The sequence below is a fragment of the Lontra canadensis genome, unplaced genomic scaffold, assembly GCF_010015895.1.
Source record: "Lontra canadensis isolate GAN:19392208 unplaced genomic scaffold, GSC_riverotter_1.0 scaffold89, whole genome shotgun sequence".
NCBI classification, from domain to species: Eukaryota; Metazoa; Chordata; class Mammalia; order Carnivora; family Mustelidae; genus Lontra; species Lontra canadensis.
The window spans coordinates 3,616,795-3,630,185 of NW_022631083.1; the positions used below are offsets into that span (position 1 = coordinate 3,616,795).

Sequence of the window (13,391 nt, forward strand, 5' to 3'; positions counted from 1 at the left end):
TTAATAGTACTGTAGTATCTCTTATGAACTAGGCAATATAATTAATAGCAAAGGACAGTGCGGACTGAAAGTGCCAGTGTGCCTGCTCCTCTAAAAACATGCATGAATGTATCACACACCCACATGAAAAACCATCACTTGGTCCAGAAAAAAATAAAAAGGACATGGCCACTAATGTTAATCACTTAGAATGGAAACAAAGCACCAACATTAACTGAATCAGGATCTGTCCTAAGAATAGCTAAGTAACACTATTTTCTGGTCCTGCCAGGAAGGTAATTATCTGGGGTTAACCAAACATTGAGATCCCTACTTACATTAACATTCAGATTTGTAATTTCTAAGAAGTTTACATTAAACTTCGCTGAACTTATTTTAATTTTTGTTGCAGATCAGGAAGCATTTCTTTATCTTGGTCTTTGAATCAGAATCATTAATTCTAAATGTTTCATATGGATATCAGTTAACAAAGCATTCTGGTTGGTAACCCGTTGGATAAGCCAATTTTTACGGCAAAAAGGTGCTCATGACAAAATAAGACTATTGTGCTTTTATAAAAATCAAAATAATGACATCAAAATTTTCATATTCTTTGAAAATAAAAACTACTACACAGTGCACTTACAGTGAGTTCACAGAAATCGATGCTATCAAGGCTTTTGCTTCTGTGCAGTCTCCCTTTTATTCGTCTTAAAGAAGGTTTTCCTTGGCTGACGCTAGAAGTAGCACCATTCGGATTTTCAGAGGATGGCGTTACCCTGCAAGAAGCGGAAAACACTTAAAAGACGGATTTGCAGGTAGATACGTTTCTCAAGCATGAGATAAGTATTTACTTGAGGATAGCTCTGGAAACATTATGCTCCTTTTTCAGCCAAGAAGCAAAGAACCACAGTGGATCTACCTCCGAGGAGATACGCTTTCTAAGTATTTCTTAGTAACTTGCTGGTTTAGAAATTTCTCTTGACAGGGTTCAAACATTTCTACATTAAGATTCACTAGAAGTCAACTCTGACCATCAAAGAAGCAATTAAGGCCAGACTGAAGTTTCCTAGGTAACTGGGAGGCATCTGCTCCCCTCTTTCTCAAGCGCTCAGCCCAGGGCCCGGCACACTCAGTGCCAAGTCAGCTATCATTGTGTACAAGCATAAATACCATTCAGCATACTTTTTAAAGCATGAACATAACTTTTAAAGCTTTAAACATAACAGTCAACACTTAATTCAGCATGGTTACAGAACCAAGAAAACACAGATAAGAAGTGGTAAATAATCAAAGCTATCTACATATCTGCACACTGGGACACATGCTCCTACACATCAACACACACTCAAGACTGTTATGTGTTCAATCATTTCTGTGCCACTGCTGCTGACAGACTTAGAAGGTGCCCCCAGGAACCTGGGAGGAAACTGCTTAGTGGATTATCGTCTTAGAGATGACAGAGACTTAAGTAGTGAGACTGATTTGTTAAGGGTGGCTTATGAAAACCGGTTTCCTTATTTTATGATCAATTTCCTGCTAGTGTGTGTTCCATGTTGGTATACTTTTCAAATATCCTGACCTTAATATTTTATATTAAAAATGTTGTGATCCGAAAGGCCTAGGTCTCTCATGGGGTGCCTGGGTGGCTCAGTCAGTTAGACATCTGACTCTTCATTTCGGCTCAGGTCATGATCTCAAGGTCATGAGATTGAGCCCTGCAACGGGTTCAGGGCTGAGCATGGAGCCTGCTGAAGACTCGCTCTTTCTCCCCCTCTCCCTCAGCCCCTCCCCCTCTGTGTGTGCTCTCTCTCTCTTAAAAAAAAAAAAAGTCTCTCATTGCTTGAAAAGGACATACTGGATAGACTGATAGCAAAGTAAATTTGATTTATATAATAAGATGGGAATGAATATCATGAAATAGACTAGGTATGGCTGCAGTTTAGAATAAAAGTACTATGCCCCTATAGTCAGAAGATTTGAAGAGTATGAAAAGATGCAAAAATGAAAAGTAAAGCCTCCCTGTCCTCCCTCGTCACAAATCCCCATCCCTTTCCCCAAAGATAATCACCACTAATGGTTCTTTGTATAACCTCCCAAACAAATGCTCATGCTTATCAATGTATGTGTTCATCTCCTTTTGAAACTTTTTAGCAAACTGACCAAACTGTTCACATTGCCCTACATCTCATTTTTTCACATAATAATATATCTTGAAGCTCTTCCCATAATAACCCAGATCCATTTCATTCTATTTTTTAAAAGATTTTATTTTTCAGTAATCTCTATATCCAATGTGGAGCTTGAACTCATGTGTTTCATTCTTTTTAATGGCTAAAGAGTATTCCATTGAACAGGCATACCACAATTTATTCAACCACTCCCCTACCAATGGGCATTTAGTTTTCAAATGTTTGCTATCAAACTGTAAAGCAATGAACATGTGTGACATCTCTGGGTACAAACACAGTATTTACTTAAGAAAGAGCATTAGAAGGAAAATGCAGAGTCAGAGGTTTCTGGGTGTTGCAAGTACTACTTTTCAAAAAGGCTTTCCCAATTTATGCTTCCATCAACAGTACAGAAAAATGTTCATGTGGAAGTGGGCGTGTCCTTAAAGGGAAAGGTGACTTTATCCTTTTATTTTCTTTTATAACTTACCTTCTCTGTGTCCTTCATTACATTTGTCTTGCTAAAGGGCTAATTTCTCTTAAAAGAGGCGATTGACAGAGTTTCCCACCACGAACATGGATTTGACAATGGATCTTTATATATTAGTTTTTTTCTTTACATATTTCAAATCTGTTGTATTAGATGTCTTAATGTTTGTAACGCGTATCTTTTCTTTTATTCTTTATTATAATGTTCAGTTAGCCAACATATAGTACATCATTGGTTTCTGATGTAGTGTTCAACGATTATTATGTGTAATGCCCAGTGCTCTTATCTTTTTAGGGACTTAAACTTTTATCACATTTAAAGTCTCTATTCCAATTAAAGACTTTACTTTAAATGCGATTCTGTCTAATAATTTCCCCAACTACTACATTTTCATATTATCCTTTTCTTGGTTTACGTTTTTCTGTGCTTGTATTTTCAACCTTTCCAGGTCCCTGTCTCCACCCTCCCCCGCCCAGCCTCCTTCTTTTAGCTGTACCTTTAACTCTAGTTAATTCTTCACCAGCATGCGACTGGATGCTTTTCTTTCATCCTCAGTTTGAGAATCCCTATCATTTGAGAGAAACTTAATCCATTCAAATTTGTTGTGTTTACTGATATGTTTAGATTTTTTCCTCTGCCATGTTTTATAGTTTGTGTTTTTCAAATTTAAATGCTTTCTTCTTTTTCTTTTCCTACCTTTTTAGTATGACTGAGTTTTCTTTCTCTCTACCCTCCCTTGGACTTTCTCCTCTCCAATTAGTAGTTCAAAGTTATACATCTTATTAGGGCAACTCTAACTCTAGCTAACCATACATATGCATGTATTTATATATTTACATGTATATTTATATAGTTACATTTACATATTTATAAATACACATATATATGCATATATATGTACCTCCACATTTCCACAATACATATATACACACACACTTATTTAAACTGAAATACTTCTATCAACATGTAGAGTTCAGTGGTATTCTTATCTCCTGGTACGCAAGCAATGATGTTTAACGCGCCTTTGTTTCTCTTCTTTTCCAGCACCGGTGCAACCCTACCAAAAGCTCCACCCTTCCTTGGAAATAGTTTCAAGGTCTCCTAATTTCTCTTTCATACTTTTGTCCCTTTGTTCTTCTGTGATTCTCTAGCTTCCTCCTCTACAAGGCTCACTTGCTTCTCAGCTGTCAATTCAGCCATTCTCTTTCACTTCAGTTGAGCAAAGTTTAAATTTCTAGTGTCTAGTATGGTGTTTTATTCATATGATATTCTCTTGTATCTTTCTGAAAATAACCATCTTAATCCAAGGTTTTCCTATTTTTCTCAGGGATTAGTTCTTTTGTTTGTTGAGTATGGCAATTCTTCTAATACTGGTTTTCTCCAACTGTTTGGTGATTTTTAATGTCTACTTATATTTGTATTAGAGAACATCTGTTTCTGCACTGTCACATTTACTGCGGCCTGCCTTCGGCAACTCTGGCAGAGAGATGGGACATGCTGCTGTGAAGTCACTTGTCTTCTGGGTCAGGGACTCAGTAGCTATCTCAGGTACAGCCCTGTCCCTCTGGCCCAAGAGCCCACATTCACTGCTTTGGTAAGCGAGAAAGCAACACTGTCGTCCACAGCTTGTCACAAACTGGTAAGGCAAGGCGTCAATCAACCTGGTGCATAAAATCTGAGTAATTCCCCAAGTGTCCTCTGCTTCTTCCATCCCTGGAATGCTGCTGCAAGTTATCAGACTCTCTTTGTGCAGAAATGTTCTCCTGCACATTTCCTGGAAATGATTCTTGAAAGGCTTTTCTCTGAGTAGAACTATCTTTATCTAGTAAATATATTTCAGAGATACCGCAAAAATGCTGGTCCACTGATGGCATTTGGTATTGTTTACTCAGACTCAGTATTTTTGTTGTGGTTTTTTTAATTCTCATTTTTGTTATTTCATTGAATTGCTAATAAGTGCACCTTTCAAGTCACTTCCCAGAGTAAAATTCTGACGTCACTTTCACTATTTTCAATAAATTAAAAAAGTTTTGCATTGCACAGTTTTTCTCTCTTCTCTGCAGAGTAAAAGCTTTCATGAAAATAAGAATTTCATTTAAGAAAAGTGGGCATATGGGAAAGAAAAACAGAGTTGAAAACAATATACAATTCTTAAATTATGCCTCCTCTCACACTTTACTTTGATCACATTATGTGGCATAATCATATTAGAAGAAATATAAACTTTTTGACAAAGACATTTTTCACAAGTTTTTCTCTCATTTAACTTAGAAAGGTTTATTATTTACCCTTTTTCCAAACCTAAAACCTAAAATCTGTGATAAGAATTTATATACATCAAATTTATAAATGATGGACAACCAAGAAATTATTCAGACTTAACTCAACGTAATGCCAAGTCCAGTGACTAAAACAGGAAAAAAAAATCCTCAATATAAATAGAAGAATGGATCCTCCCCTTCCCCACCAGGATCATAATAAAAACATTACTGAAGAGTAGAGCTGAATTGATATATAGCAGGTGAATATCAGGTCTGTATCCCCCCTACCCACAGACTTCTCAGGAGGAAGATGCCTTCTCTAGGCACAGAATTGGGCTCCTACAGAGTAATTTCAGTAACTTTAAAGTTCTGACCAGGTCTTTTGGAAACTAAGAGGTCAACTGTTAAAAAGCATATGGTTCAAAAAAAAAAAAATCATATGGTTCAGTAATGACCCCCTTTTCTTGGGTGGAGAAAAAGAAAAGGAATAAACATGGTTCCAGATGATAATGTTCAGTGTTATCTCATGTGTAAATAGAAGGGGTACTGAGATACAGGGGAATTTAAGATGTCACTTCTCTCTTGTTTTACCACTTTTTTTTGAGAATTAGTATTTCTCTTGGGGCAGGAATATGTGTATTCAAGTACTTTCCCACTGGACACTCATAAGAATACAGAGGAATATTTACAACTCAGGTAAGACGAGCTATACAGGGATACAAAAAGCCCACCAAAGACAGTTCTTCCAAACATGGAGTATAAAGAGTATTTTTCTTTTCTTTTTTGTTGTTTTTGTTTCATTTTGTTTTGTTTTGTTTTGTTTTGTTTGAGAGAGAGAGGGAGAGAGAGAGGGCTCATGAGCAAGTAGAGGGAGGGGCAGAGGAAGTGGGAGAGAGAAAATCTTTTGGTTTTTTTTTTAAGATTTTATTTATTTCTTTAACAGACAGAGTACACAAGTAGGCAGAGAGGCAGGCTAGAGAGAGAGAAGGGGAAGCAGGCTCCCTGCTGAGCAGAGAGCCCGATGCGGGGCTCAATCCCAGGACCCCGAGATCATGACCTGAGCTGAAGACAGAGGCTTTAACCCACTGGGCCACCCAGGCACCCCATGGGAGAGAGAAAATCTTAAGCAGGCTCCGTGCCCAGTGTGGAGCCTGACGTAGGGCTCGATCTCACGACCCTGAGATCATGACCTAAGCCAAACTCAAGACTCAACTGCTTAACTGATTGAGCCACCCAGGCACCCAAGGAGTATTTTTAATCCCAAGGTCCCACACTCCCTCCACCTGATTGTGTGGTCTGCACTGAATAACTCGGACTCTGGGATTTATTTCTTAAATATTTAGGAGAATGGCCCTTGACAACAGGAAAAATAAAGTTAGTAACTGAGATACAAGCATTTTGGATCTCTCCCCTTGAACTCTGAGGAAATAAGTATTTAGCTTACAATGAAGTTTTTCTTTTCCTAATTCTTAATTCCATTTTATCATCCCCAGGGGATGACTGGGGAGAAAATTTCCCCTTCCCTCCACTCCCTTCCTAACTCCCCTAATGGGACCATGTGGGACTTGTGGGCATGGCTGGTGTGCTTAAAAGGCAGAAACCCAGGATCCACCCTCTCATTTTGTTTCTAACTCAGAAGTTTTGGCTCACAACTATTTTTGACCACGGTTCACTTGGAACAAACAACTCCCAAACTTATCTACCTCACCCATCTCTAATTTCTAGTGGAAAAGATCTCAATAATATCAAAGAATTGGGCAAAAACAATCAAGATGGTAAAAACAAAGCATTTACACAAGAACAAATTACCAAAAAAAAGTAACACCTAACAATCTTTCTACAAGATAGTAATTTTAAAATATCAGGAATTGATAGCCATAACCAACTCCAGATTAATACTAATGGGTGATAGCAAAGCATTCTTCCCCCTAACAAGGGGAATTACAAACAAGGGTATAAGAACAGAGGCCTTGAGATACTACTAAATACAGCAGGGTCACTGACTTCAGAAGGATACTGAATCCTTATGAAGGATAGTTCAGCAAAAGCTAGTAAAATGCTAATTTTTATCTATAAGTAACAGACTTCAGAAACCTCCAGAGTTTATATAAAAAGGTTTATATAAATGGCCAGCCTTTAGTTGTACTTATAAATAATAACATGTATAATTGCCTATGATTTGCTCTTTAAAGAAACTAAGAAAGGGATGGATGTTAACTAGACTTATTGTACTGATCATTTTGCTATATACATAAATACTGAATCATTATGTTGTACCCCTCAAAGTAATGATGTCACATGCCAATCATACCTCAACAATTAAAAAAAGAAACCAAGAAAGGACTTGGATATTAGAGCCATACCCATCCCATCAGGGGAACCTCTGGGACCCATGAGGGGGCTATGCACCACCCTTGGAGAAACAACATTCCATAAGGCACTTTCTAGTTGATTTGTACTTGTTTTCAGTTATTCTTCCTTTCTAGACTGTCATGTCCCTGCTCAAATGTGTTTTTAACCCCAACTGGTATAAATCCTGATGTGTGACCCTGGGCAAGTCAATGACCTCATTTATAAAACTGGGAAAAATAAAGCACCTACCTCATAGGGGTGCTGCAGGTTACATGGTAGTTGCTTGGAAAGCACTTACACCGGGCCCAGCAGGTAATAAGTTCAATGAATGGCAGCTCCTCTTTTTTCCAGAATCTGATTACTGGACAACTAAACTACTTGAATGAGTGAATTGATATCACGTGGCCTTCAATAATTACTGAATCAAATAACTGGGAGAAATATATTTAGAGGCATGAAGAAAATGAAATGATACTCCTTCCCCCCCTAAGATCAGTGTACACATTCCTAACAGCACTCAATGCAAAAATCAGGACTGAAAATGTAAAATTAGGATGAAACAATTATTTGGGCTTCACACCCACTGAAGAGCAAAGAGTTGGCCTCAGCAGCTGTACTGAATGGTGCCCTTCCTCTCCACTCTCCCTGACCCCAGGAACCTGTGAATGTGACCCCCATTTAGAAAAAGGGTCTTTGCAGATATACTGAAGGGTCTTGAGATGAGATCATCCTGGATTATCCAGGTGGACCCCAAATCCAATGACAAATATCCTTAGAAGAAGCCGAGAAGATACAGACACGCAAAGATGGCCATGTGAAGATGCAGAGAGAGAAAGGAGGGATTCAGCCATAAGGAATGCCTACAGCCACCAGGAGCTAGAATAGGTAAGGAAGCATTCTCCCCAAGAGACTTTAAGGGAGCATGGCTCTACAGACACCTTGATTTCAGACTTCTGACCTCCAGAACCAAAGAGAATAAATTTCTGTTGTTTTTAAGCTACTGAGTCTGTAGTAATATTACAGCAGCTCTGAGAAATACAGTGCCCTTCTGCTTCTTTTCATAACAAGCAATTACAGAAGACCCCCACAGGAAGCAAGCCGTACAGACTGACACCTACTGTGGGGAGAGGTTAACAGGCCTGAGTTCCAGGTTCCTAAACACTAATGGTTCAGAACCAAATACTGCAAACAGCCGTACTTCCTAAATTTCTTGGAGAAGGAGACAAAGAGAAGAATTACAGGCTCTGCTGATGCAGGTCTGGCTGTTTGTCTGGTTTAGTTTCCACCTAAACCAATATGCCTTAAAGGATCTGCAGAGCCAATCAGAAAGACAGAAAGCTACTCCCTAAAAGAAAGTTAAGGAGCACAAATGGTCAAACTAGACAGAAATGTGGGACCAAAACACTGGATCAGTCCCTCCTACGCTTTACCTTCATTGGCATAAGCTTTGTAGGCATGCAGTCTTTCCATACACTGCAATAATTTAAAGAGAGAGAAACAGAGACAGCACCTTTAGTATAAATCCTCATTCATATAGGCCACAACCAATTATGACAGCATGCCCTCACATCCTGTAATTGGCATAAGCTAGGGCATTCCAAGGTCTGACAACCCTTGCTGATGTCTGCTATTGCGTCCCACCCATCACTCTAGAGTCAGAACTCATAGCTACATATCTTCTTGCCATGTGACAGTGTCTTCTGTCTCAATCCTCCATGTCCCGTTGGCTCTGACACTGGAAAAATGGAATGTTATCTAGAAAATTAATTCCAGAAGATATAATAGATGAATCAAGCAGCACAATATTCTTCAACTTAAAAAAAAAGGACTATATATATCTATGTTTAATGTACCATTCACTCTAGAGTTTCTGTAGCATATGCTCTTCACTTTGCCTCTATAGAAACTAGATTAACGTTTGCAAATTCCCTTAACATTGAGCAGAAATTCTGAAATGCTCATTTAATATTGTGGAAGAGTTAAACAAAAATCTTCCTGCCTTTTCCAGGCTGTCTCTTAGTAAGATGGTTTTTAATCATGGCCTCAGTTTACTGCCTGACTGAAACATGAATCTCTGGAGTATAAAAATTACCTGGAATTTATTTCTTTGTGTCCTCTCTTCGCAAACTGTATTGAGGAATGTATTCAGAAACGGCACTCCATCAAAAAAGAATAAACCTCGTGTCCTGATTTGGTGGCTGACCGATACTAATATTCATGCCTAACAGTTCCTCAAGCATTATTCCCACATCTTAGTTTTTAAATTTAATATCAAGAAAATCTCCTTCCCAGTTACGCATTACTAAGAATTCATTTAGTCAGCACATATCTTTTCAGAAACTATTTTGTACCAGATACCGGTTACAGGGGACTTAGTAATGAGCTAAATGGATAAAAAGTCCTGCCCCCATGCAACTTACATTCCAGTTGTGGGGGTTGGTGGGAGGAGGAAAAACGTGTATGACAATTAAGTAAAATATGCAGTGCTTTGTATAAGTGCATAAGTAAAATATGCAGTTGCTCAGAAGAAAAGCAGAGTGAGGAGAAAGACTGCTGGCGCTGATCTCTTTTTTCCTCCTGTACACCATCAACCTGAGAAGCCTTCTTCCAACGTTACTACTTCTTACTTCATAATAGTAGCACAGTCTTCCTATACTTGCTAAAATCTTCTTCCATGGACGTTTCTTAATTACTGCCAACTATTCCTAGTCTAGTCTTTGATGTGTTGTCACTTGCTGCTCTTCCAATTAAAATACCTTCTGCAGAATAAATCTTTTTTTCTTAAATGCATTTATTCAAGTGAGAGAAAGTGGGGGAGGGGCAGAGGGGGAGAGAGAAACTCAAGCAGACTCCATACTGAGTGCGGAATCAGAGGTGGGGCTGGATGCCAGGACCCCCAGGTCAGCACCCCAGCTGAAAGGAAGAGTTGGAGGCTTAACCGGCTGCACCACCAAGGCACCCCCAAATCTTTTTTTTTTTTTTTTTTAAACAAACTGGTAGGCGAGGGCAGTGAGGAAGACACTAATATTCACTAAGGATCCATTATTCAGGGACGCCTGGGTGGCTCAGTTGGTTAAGCAGCTGCCTTCGGCTCAGGTCATGATGCCAGGGTCCTGGGATCGAGTCCCACATCAGGCTCCTTGCTCAGCAGGGAGCCTGCTTCTCCCTCTGCCTCTCTCTACCTGTGCTCTCTCTCTCTCTGACAAATAAATAAATAAAATCTGAAAAAAAAAAAAAAGGATCCATTATTCAGTCCGGCATAGTGGCAGGCACTTTGCATTCATTATCTCAGTTGATCTGGGTTATGACCCCATGAGTTAGATAATATCATTCTCACTCTATAGACCAAGAAACAGATACTGCAGTAACTTAAGGTCACACGGTAAGTGGCACAGCTGAAATTTGAACTTCACTGCCCATCCATATATTTTGTTCTCACCTCCAAAATTCCCCATTATTGGCATTCTTTTTTCAAAAAAGAAAACTCTTTTTCTTGGTTGCTCCATCTTTAGAGTCCTCGGATCACTCATTTTGCCTTAGACAGCAGAAACCACTTTTCTCAAACGCCTAAAAGCAGGCTCACTTCCTTTTCTCTGTAACCTTGAAATTAAATTCAATTAAAATTAAAGTGCGTAAATCTCTACGAACCTCGCCCACCACAAATTTTAAAATTAAAACAGCCACTAAACAGCAAAGAAGTCTGGCATCTTTTTTCCTATAGTCACTATGCCTTTACTGGACCATTTCTTTTGTGGCAGAACCTTACACTTAAGTCTCAAGCAACTGGAATACCCAGGCAGCCCACACGGGGATTCCATATGCCACATTTAAAGGCTAATAAAATGCCATACAACCCGATAGATAATCAACTGTGTAAACCAGATCTGGAAAACTTCCAGACATTTTTCTTTTAAGGGCGACCTTTCCCCGTTACCCCAATAACAGTTTCCAGGTCAGAGGAACTGGAACGCGTGCAGATAAAATGTAGTCCCTGGTAATGCCATTAAAACCTCGCAACTTGGTCCCCTCACCGTGGGAGCGGCTCGCCCTTCACTATGTACCCACAGCAGATGGGTTTTGAGAAACAGCAGAAAACGCAGCGCTAATAAATTGTTCTGTGCCCGCAAGGAAGCCTGGCTGGAAATTCCGAGCCAGAACTGGCGGGGAGGCGGCTGGAAGGACAGTCCCGGGAGGGAGACTGGTGCCCCGGTGCCCGTAAGCCGCCGGGACCCCGCCCCTCCCTCTCGGCGGCGCGCCGCTTTGCGTGTCGCCCGGCACCGCCGAGGGTCGTGGCGGAACACGCCCGTGTGGGCGCGGGACGCGGCGGCGCTCGGCCCCAGGGGCTCCGAAATGGCTGCTGCGCCCCCCGGCTCTGCGCGCCCGTCGGGCCGGGCCGCAGGCGGCCTCACTGCCCGCCCGCCCCGGCCCCGACCCCGCGCCCGCCGCGCCCTCACCACAGCTTCCTCTTGAGCGGCAGGAGGCTGCCGCGGTTGGAGGGGGTGACGCCGATGGCCATCTGCAGCACCGTCAGGTATTTCTGGTACTTCATCTTGTCCCCGCTCCGCTCGCGGGCAGGGCCCCGCCGCCGCCGCCGGCGCCGCAGACACAGCCCCTCCAAGCGCCGCATAGATCAGCTCTGGGCCATCCGCCGCCGCCACAGCTCCCACCGCTCCCGCCGCTCCCGCCGCCGCGGCCGTGCACGTCCGGCTCCCGCTCCCGCTCCCGCTCCCGCCGCCGCCGCCGCCGCCCTCGCCGCCCTCGCCGCCGCCGCCGCCGCCGCGCGTGGCCGGGACTCCCGCTCCCGCCGACGCCGGCGCCGTGCGTGCCCGGCCTCTCCCGCCGCCGCCGTGCGTGGCTCGCCGCTCCCGCCGCCGGCCGCAGCGCCCCCTCCGCCCTGCCGGCGCGGTCCCCGCGTGCGCCCAGGGCGTCCCCGGCAGCGGGCCTTGCGGGACTCGCTCTCCCGGAGAGGCGCGAGCAGTCGGGCCGCCGCCCCCAGACCCCGACCCCGCCCGCCGGCCCCGCGTACCCGCGGCCCGCGTGCCTCAGTTTCCTCCGCGGCTGCCAGCGGCTCATTTCAACTGCCTAAAGCCCAAGAGAATCCCATGACAAGATTCCAGAAGAGAGAAAAAAAAAATGCTTTCATTTATAATTACCGGCTGGAGGTTTGTAATAGTCATTTACGTGTTCTAGCCTAAGTCCCTGAAGATTTTATGTTTACATAAAATGCATCTCTACAAAATGCACGTATGTGTATACATGTACACATACCGTATACAATATATATGGTATATATACCACTTACATGATGTGTGCGCAGTCTTCGTTTGCACGGTAGTCTGGAACTGTGGGAATGACCGTGAACCATGCAAAACTATCTTAATAATCAATGGGAAAATGTAAGATTGTTCCATGACGTTTAAAAATTTTGTCAAAACATTCCGAACTCTCTTCATTGATGGTTGTAAATGTATAAAGAAATGGAAAAAAAAAAAAAAAAGTAAAACTCATTTAATACACAGTAGTTTGGAATACTACAAACATTGAGAATTAAACTGTTTTATATCTTTGTAAGAGAAACTTATCAAAAGTAACTTGAATGGTGCTGGTCTAATGGTAGAATTTTTTTTTTTTAAGATTTTATTTATTTGACAGACAGAGATCACAAGTAGGCAGAGAGGCAGGCAGAGAGAGAGGAGGAGGCAGGCTTCCCACTAAGCAGAGAGCCCGATGCGGGGCTTGATCCCTGAAGCCTGGGATCATGACCACAGCCGAAGACTGAGGCTTTAACCCACTGAGCCACCCAGGCGACCCTAGAATTGTTATATAGAGCATCTTTTCTGAGCCTTGGTAATGCATCATGTTTGGATCACTTTCAATAGTTTATCCTCTAAGCTTTCGATGTTGTGAAATATATCAGAGTTCCTTTAATATGACATTCTCTGGAACATCCTCATCCTTTTTGTCACAACCACTCTCCTCATCCTAGTTTATATTCAGTTAATTCTTCTGGCTGCAAATCTAGAGTCTCTGAAAAGATGACAGTGTCAGTATTTTCACAGTTGTCTATTTTTTCTATAACACCATTTACATTCCATGCAAATTTTAATTCACTTCCATCTTTTTCACTTTTTCCTTTAC

The 13,391-nt window shown here is 41.8% G+C and overlaps 1 protein-coding gene across 5 annotated transcripts in view; it reads right to left on the reverse strand.

The window, feature by feature from the left end:
• Positions 1–11,912, reverse strand: part of TJP1 (tight junction protein 1) — a 245,234-nt gene extending 233,322 nt beyond the window's left edge. For all 5 annotated transcript variants that reach the window (XM_032835977.1, XM_032835975.1, XM_032835974.1 and 2 more), the window contains exons 1-2: positions 11,708–11,912; positions 626–758 (exon numbers count right to left, since the gene is read on the reverse strand). In XM_032835977.1, the coding sequence (XP_032691868.1) occupies positions 626–758; positions 11,708–11,880 (306 nt within the window). In that variant the 5' untranslated portion in view covers positions 11,881–11,912. The remainder of the gene's footprint in view (positions 1–625; positions 759–11,707) is intronic.
• Between the last annotated feature and the right edge of the window lie 1,479 nt (positions 11,913–13,391).